The sequence below is a fragment of the Sparus aurata genome, chromosome 12 (genome assembly GCF_900880675.1).
Source record: "Sparus aurata chromosome 12, fSpaAur1.1, whole genome shotgun sequence".
In the NCBI taxonomy this organism is placed as follows: Eukaryota; Metazoa; Chordata; class Actinopteri; order Spariformes; family Sparidae; genus Sparus; species Sparus aurata.
The window spans coordinates 14,764,043-14,771,247 of NC_044198.1; the positions used below are offsets into that span (position 1 = coordinate 14,764,043).

Here is a 7,205-nt window from a genome sequence, read left to right on the forward strand (position 1 = left end):
GACACTGAATTCATATTTATTTTAAAAACGGTGCATTTCTAAAGCCATACTTAAAGTGGCTCTATGTTACAATTTGTAACGATTCACATGTAACAACCAGTTTTTTAATAGCCATATATGAGCACATTGTAATGAAAATGAGAGCGTCCTCGTCTCTCTCGGTTGTCTATACAAGCCTGTGAACAATTTCTTTAAGTTGTGCTGCTGGACTGTGGATTTCTTTTTAACGGACTCGGGTCGTCTGTTCTGTGAAGCTGCACATTGTGTTGCTCAGGCCTCCACACTGTGCATTAATTCCTGATGATGGACACCTCTTTCACATAAATGACTACATTAGTTAAGATAAACACCATCAGTTAATTATTTTAAGGCACATAAGTAACCTGTTAATAGTTAGATAATCCTTATTACCTCAGTAACATTTAAGCAGTTTTAATCTCCTCAGTGTAACAAAAAATGAATTCTTCAGAACTAAATGACTTTGGTGAGTATAATCAAAATTTAGTCTCGTTTGTTTGGGTTTTGTTGACTTCGTGCTTCGTGTTTATTTCCCTTTGTGGTTCTCCTGGTTTGGAGTGCATCTTTCGAAACTCTGCAGCAATCTCCAGCGCTGTCCGATTCTTGGTCTCGGGGACATTGAACCACACATACAGCCCACAGACGACGCAGAAGCACAGGAATATAAGAAAACAAAAGTAATCCAGTTTCTCCTGGGAAGGAAACATTTGAGAGGACATGTGTTCATCAGTGTGAGTTTATTTACGTTTATTTAATCTGATTTCACTCATGTCTACTGACCTTGAGTGAAAAATAGGCCAAATTTGACCAAGATTGTAATGTGCTTACCACTAAGATAGGGAAGACCATCCCCAGCACAAACAGGCCTGCCCAGTTGATAGTGCAGGCGATGGTGTATCCAGCAGATTTAAACGACTGAGTAAATATCTCCCCCGGAAGAGGAGCTGTCGCTCCAGCTGAGTGTCACAAACAAAGGAGGAATTTTATGCACAACATTAAAACGGTATAATTTTCAAACTGAAGAGACAATACCGAATATTTAAATTCTCGAAAAATTGGCCAAAATCGGGATTATTAAAGGTACCTGGTCCACCGGCGAAAAAAAAGATGAAGATGAAAATGAGGACCATGCTGCAGTATGGCATCCAGGAGATGTGGGTCTAAGAAGAAAAAAGAGGTTTGTGAGTTATTTGAGTTGCTGTCAGTTATCATTTGGCATTCAAATATGCTGCAAACAGTGGCCGGTCTTATGGTGACTCACTTGCAGGTACAGAGTGATGGTGAGGAGGATCAGTGTTGCAGACATTCCTGCGTATCCTCTGAACAACAGGACCTTCTTGCCTGTATTCTCAATGGTCATAAACTGCAACATCAGAGCACATTTTAACAATTAACCACAAGGGGGAGCTCTATCTATACATTTTGACTGAGAGCAAAAGAAAGGTGTTCTGTTTTTTTTTTCATTATTGTTTTCCTAAATGACAAAAAGTAGAGGTAGAAAACCAAGCATCTATGTTAGGATGTGTAAAGGATATTTATTATAATTCATGGTTAAAAGACCATAAAATAGATATCAAGCATGATGGAACTTACACAGCCTATAGAAGTGACTAACTCACACAGCCCCGTTCCCAAGGCAGCGTAACGTAACTGGTGTTCTTGGATTCCTGCGGCACCGAACACCTCAAAAGAATAAAAGTACACCTGGAGTGAAGAACGAGAATAGGAACCAAATTATATGTTTATTTGTGAAGCTCCCAAGTTTGAAATGGCCACATTACGTTAACATTTACCAAAGTCTTCAGCGCTGCAGTGCAGTGGTATTAATGTGTGACAAAGAATTTGTTATTTCACAGTAGATATTCTCATTTTTATTGTTTAACTATTTAAATGACAGGTGTACTTTGATCGGAAAAGAGGGGCTTTTGGGAAAATGAAGTTGAGCTAAATTCACAACTATTGTTTGATTGCTATCAAGGGTCACTGATCAAAACCCAACAAATCCTCTTCTAAAAATGTCCAACATCCAAAATGTAAAAGGGGGAAAAAAAAATGCTGATGGAGACAGAAAGGCTGATTTTGTTTGAGGGTAAAGTCACATCTTAAAGAGGCGCTATATCATAACTGCCACATTGTTCCTGTTACTGTATGCATATAAAAAGAGCAGCCACTATTTCTGTCCAAGACATTTTGGGTAATGGACTTGCTCAACTTCTGGTGCAGAAGAAGGTGAGAAGATTGCCCTGCTGGAAAAAAACAGCATAAACTAGCACCAAAACACAACATATGCTGGTCACCAGCAAGACCAGCATATGTTGTGTTTTGGTGCTGGTCTATGCTGTTTTTTCCGGCAGGGTGACACCACTCCAATGTTTGCACAGTACAAAGAACGTACAGCCCATTAGCTTAGCGTAGGGCTGTAGCTTTGGGAAAACAGTGGGGCTTAACACTTTGAATGCATGTTATTTATATTTAGTTTTGAGCTAATTAGTGAGCTTCAGATATGCTGGCAGACTTTGTCAGGTTTTTCTTATCTTTCAGTACAAACACGCTAGCTGATTTCCTATTTTCCAGTGTTTGTGCTAAGCTAACCTGCTAACCTGGTTTCAGCCTCATATTTAAGCGATGGACACGTAAGTTGTCTCTCTTGTCATCTGTTTCTCCACCACAAAACATATAAGCGTATTTCCCAAAATGCCGTCGTCAAGTCTTTTTTACTAACATTTGTAGCCTCAACATGGTCATGTTCAGTCCTATTTGCATATGATCTCTCACAGTTGTCCACCAGGTCTGTCCAGATTACACTGCTAATACATTAACACATTAGCCTCAACACATTAACGATCAATAGGCCTATGTTTGACACACGCAGGCCTTATACTTACTCTGCACCCTTTTTACCTAAAAAGAGGTCTGATTATGCAAAGGGAAAGTGCAGTTAACATTTAGTGTAAGGTGTATTTCATGTAACTCACAGCGTTGATGCCACAGAGCTGCAGTGGGGTAAAGGTAAAAATGATTGTGATGAGCTGCCAGCGCACACTTTGGTCCCGAATCAGCTCCATCACTGAGTGGCTGCGAACGTTCTGCAAGGCAGCCTTCTCCTGCAGCATCTCCTCCACCTCCATGCTGTGGTCCTTGTTGCCCCACAGCCTACTCAATGCTAGGACAGTATAACAAAACAGCTGATTAAGGGAGCAATTACGCTGCAGTCCGTACCCATGCACAGAAAAGCCTTGTCGCACCTTTCTCGCAGGCCTGGTGGTCCCCTTTGTCCAGCAGCAGGAACCTGGGAGACTCTGGAAGGAAGGGCAGGGTGGAGAGCTGGAGCAACGCAGCAAAACCGTTGAAACCAAGCAGCCAGGGCCACCTCTCCTCTGTGCCGAGCAACTCACTGTAAGAGCAACGTCATATTCAACATCATGCAACAACACGCACAGCTACTAATAAACTTCTTGTTTATCGGTACTGATGTTGTAAGGGTCTGTTTTTTTCCAGTTTTGGTCAAGGAATTTGTCTTGGTTCACATTGTTCTTCCTGTACTTCACAGAAACCGACATACAGTTAGAAACAACAAAAACAAGGTAGAGAATGCTAAAGAAAGAATAGGAATTCTGACTGTTCATGACTATACGGTACAATAGCATGTGGAGAAAGTATTTGTCTGTACTGTATAATAAAAATACCATAAATCACCAGGGTCTGTACACATGAACACTTGAGAACATTGTTTGTGTACACAGAGTTTATTAAAAAAGAAGGATTTTGGACAGCTCACATTAGCTGCTGCATCTCCGACACGCCGCCGTCATGGCAGACAAAAATGTCGATCCCCAAGTGCGACCTAACAGGAAGGCTTCAGGAGCGGTCCACCATTACTCTCCTGCCTGTTAGGTCGCACTCAGGGATCGACACTTTTTGTCTGCCAAGACGGCGGTGTGCCGGAGATGCTACTGCTAACGTGAGTTGTCCAAAAACCTTCTTTTTAGTAAACTCTGTGTACACAAATAATGTTCTCAATGCTCGTGTTCATGTGAGACCCTGGTGATACTACGAGCAAAGTTTCATGTTGTGTTGAGCCTTCTTAGTGTTTTAAAAATAGCGATGTTGATGCTAGCATAGAAGTGCCCCCGCACTCCATTGAAAATTAGCTTGCCCGAAAACAAAACTACAGTAGTGGCTCTTGCGTCGCAATTATGCTTTAACACAAAGGTTTGACTGATATTCAGTCACCAATTAAGCCTTGGTTGCTTTCTGGGGAGAGTTTCACTTTAAGTTTTGGTTCATGACATATAGAGACAAAGTATTGGGATTTTCAATTATTTTCCAATTTGGAAAAGATCAACTTTGGTCTGAGGATGGCACGTGATGTAAGTTAAGATTTCGTACTTAGTGCACCCCCTACAGAGAGGACACCATGGTACAGTTCTGTCCACATGTCAGCTGTAATTTAAACCCGACCATCACCTGACCCCTCAATTTGACTCTGCACAGTATCCATGACGCCGGCCACCTCACCTGATCCCCAGCAGCTGACCAGAGAACTTCCCAAAGGACATGCAAGAAGCGATAGTCACGCCCACCATCAAACGCAGCCTCTTGGGGGTGCATTCAATGATGTATATGGGGTGAACTGAGAGACTGACTCCTAAAGGCGCACAGAAGGGAATCATACATTTTGAGAGGCATCAATAATGATCAATAACTGGTGTGACAAATGGGAGAGAGCTATAGAAATATACTTGTGACAAGTACAAATAGAAATTGATTGTCTGCAGGGTTAAATGGGGAGCGAAGAGTGATGGAGCAGCCATCAATGAAGTAATTCAAGAAAAAGAGATATGTAATGGGCTTCCCTATACAGTAGGTTCACCTGAATTGATGCCATAGAGAAATCGTCCCGCCATGATCATCTCAAAGGACATTGCTGTTTGGCTGAAGAGCATCAACACAGCTCCAATGATAGCCAGCAAATTGTTTAACAAAAGGCATGGCTTCCTGCAGGGGAGAGAGGAGACAGAGACTTCTGTGTCGGAGCCCGGGGCCATCATTAACACAAAAACAACAGGAAACAAAAGATAAAAGTTTAATTCTGTGTGTCTTTGTAGGTGTTTGGTATTTTAATTGAAGTTTCTGTTTACCTCCCAAATGTTGTAATCAGGGGACCAGCCACCAGCGTCCCCAGCAACCCCCCGAGGCAGAAAATGGACACAGTGAAGGACCAGATGAGAGAAACCTGCGACTTGTCCAGGGACACGCCGTATCTGTGCAGACATGTTTTGTTCACCAGCTCCTTTATAAACTGCAATTATCACATGCTCAGTTAGTCTTGTAATGTAGGTGTCATCAGGTATATGGTGTCTTTATATCTGACGTGGAAAGTGTTTCAACATTTTACAAAAATCAATTCGTCTACAGCAACGCAACACTAGTTCTACTTACATCAGACGGGGAAGTCATCACAGATACACAGAATCCATATTGAAATGTCCCACCAATGCCAGTGACAAAAATGGCCACAATTACAAGAGGGCATTCTAGCTGCAGAAATAAAGCATGCGAACAGTTTGAATGACAGTTTTTCCACATATGATGACAGATCATCAAATTCTACTTTTCCGCCAACACATTCCCCAAAGCTTCCATCTGTCTGCGTCTACGTTGAATTATTTATGATGCTTCTGCAAGCTGCAGCCGTCTCTCAGAGCGTCTAATTAAATGTAGCATTAAGGATGATTTTCATCTAATAAAACTTGCTCCGGACCTTCACCCTAAATTAAAGAAAAATGTGAGGTAGATGCACAAAACAATTTGAAATTTGAAATTACTTACCAGGAGTGTTAAGAACTGTGGCATAGCTGGAGTCTGGTCCTTGTCATGTCTGCAGTTGTTTGTAATCATTCACACATTCAACTGTTGTGGCAGACATCTCAGTGGAATCATTAACTTTCCAGGCAGGCCAAAGAGAAACAACCCCCGTACTGGGTAGCTGTAGGTGTGTGTGTGTCAGTTTTGGTGTTTTCTTAACAATAGATCATAAAATGACTTTGCACTCTTCTAAAGTTATTAATTGTCTTTCAATCTATTTACTACTTCAAAGAAAACAAAGACAAGACTTTAAGGTTGGACGTGGAGGATGTTGTAAACAAAATGGAAGAACAAATTTAGTCTCCACATTGAAATATTTTAGGTCACAGGAATTTGTAAAGATCCCAAGTTATGGACAGTTTAAACTTGTGGGAAAAGTGTGCCTCTGGAATAATTATATCAGTAGTAGAAAGAAGAACAAGAACTAACTTTAGTTTACATTAAAAGAAGCTGGAATTCAACTCAGAAGAGTGCATACCTCCGCCAAGGCCCAATAGTCCCCTTTAATTCAATCAAGCCTAATCAAATAATCCAATAAAACATATTTAAATCAGCCAAAATCAAGATCTTCTGTAGTTTTTCATGCCTCAACCGACAGGCACTGAGCAGATCTGAGCCGGTGAGTGGACCCAGACCAAATGAAACTATAGCATTTTATACAAGACCGAAAGAGACAAATGGAAGGTTCAAACAATAGGAAAACAAAGGACAGGAAGAGGGGGGAGGGGCACTTTGGAGCGTGTCAATCAGCTGATCACATCAGTTTGATCACACTTAACAAAGTGATCAAATAAGTTCTAGACGTCCTTCGATTAACTAGATGGTGTTACGCAAACGTGTATCGGAAGGGGGATAGGAGACAGACAGGAATCACCGTTTAACGACAAAGGCCTCCTCCCGGACGTCACTCCAAATGTGCATTTTTTTCCTTAATACCAAAAACTGTTTTCTGATGACGCCTACAGCTAAATTGAAAAACAGACACCTCCTACAGTGTCTGTATGCGTCAGGCAGTCTGTCTTTCCAGATGTCAAATGCTGACCTCCGGGAAGGAGCTGGTGACGGCTGTCCTGCATCATCTCCAGGAGGTGGAGGCTCGGGTGACAACTCACTCCAGACAGACCTCACAGAGACGGAAACTTCTAGAAAGCTGCCACGAGGATGGTTTTCTAGAGGAGTTGAAAGGCCTTGCTGCTGCCAGAGGAGTCAAATATGAAATTGAAATGAGTTAAATTCAGTTGCTAAAAAATGTCTTCATTTTAACTTGACAGCTGCTTTAAAGTTCCTGAGGAGTTTACAGGTCGTGCCGCATGTCCTTG

The 7,205-nt window shown here is 41.7% G+C and overlaps 1 protein-coding gene across 3 annotated transcripts; it reads right to left on the minus strand.

Moving 5' to 3' along the window:
• On the minus strand, positions 1–5,895 carry slc2a11l (solute carrier family 2 member 11, like). Of its 3 annotated transcripts, none has more exons than XM_030436593.1 (12): positions 5,851–5,895; positions 5,461–5,559; positions 5,160–5,320; positions 4,892–5,016; positions 4,537–4,666; positions 3,264–3,412; positions 2,994–3,181; positions 1,612–1,701; positions 1,280–1,381; positions 1,103–1,178; positions 847–974; positions 1–710 (listed from the first exon to the last, which is right to left on the minus strand). In XM_030436593.1, exons 1-12 carry the CDS (start codon positions 5,872–5,874, stop codon positions 495–497), a joined length of 1,488 nt encoding a protein of 495 aa, XP_030292453.1. In that variant the 5' UTR covers positions 5,875–5,895; the 3' UTR covers positions 1–494. The 3 variants fall into 3 exon arrangements, with proteins under 3 accessions (XP_030292453.1, XP_030292452.1, XP_030292454.1); XM_030436592.1 differs by having other exon boundaries at positions 1,612–1,722; XM_030436594.1 differs by lacking the exon at positions 1,612–1,701.
• Between the last annotated feature and the right edge of the window lie 1,310 nt (positions 5,896–7,205).

What these genes read in the sequence shown, in the direction of transcription:
- slc2a11l (XM_030436592.1), bottom strand. Translation starts at nt 5,874, where the DNA reads ATGCCACAGTTCTTAACACTCCTG. An exon ending in CTGATTACAACATTTGGGAG is followed by an intron (nt 5,017 to 5,159) that starts GTAAACAGAAAC and finishes TCTCCCCTGCAG; the next exon opens with GAAGCCATGCCTTTTGTTAA. An exon ending in CCACCAGGCCTGCGAGAAAG is followed by an intron (nt 3,182 to 3,263) that starts GTGCGACAAGGC and finishes ATACTGTCCTAG; the next exon opens with CATTGAGTAGGCTGTGGGGC.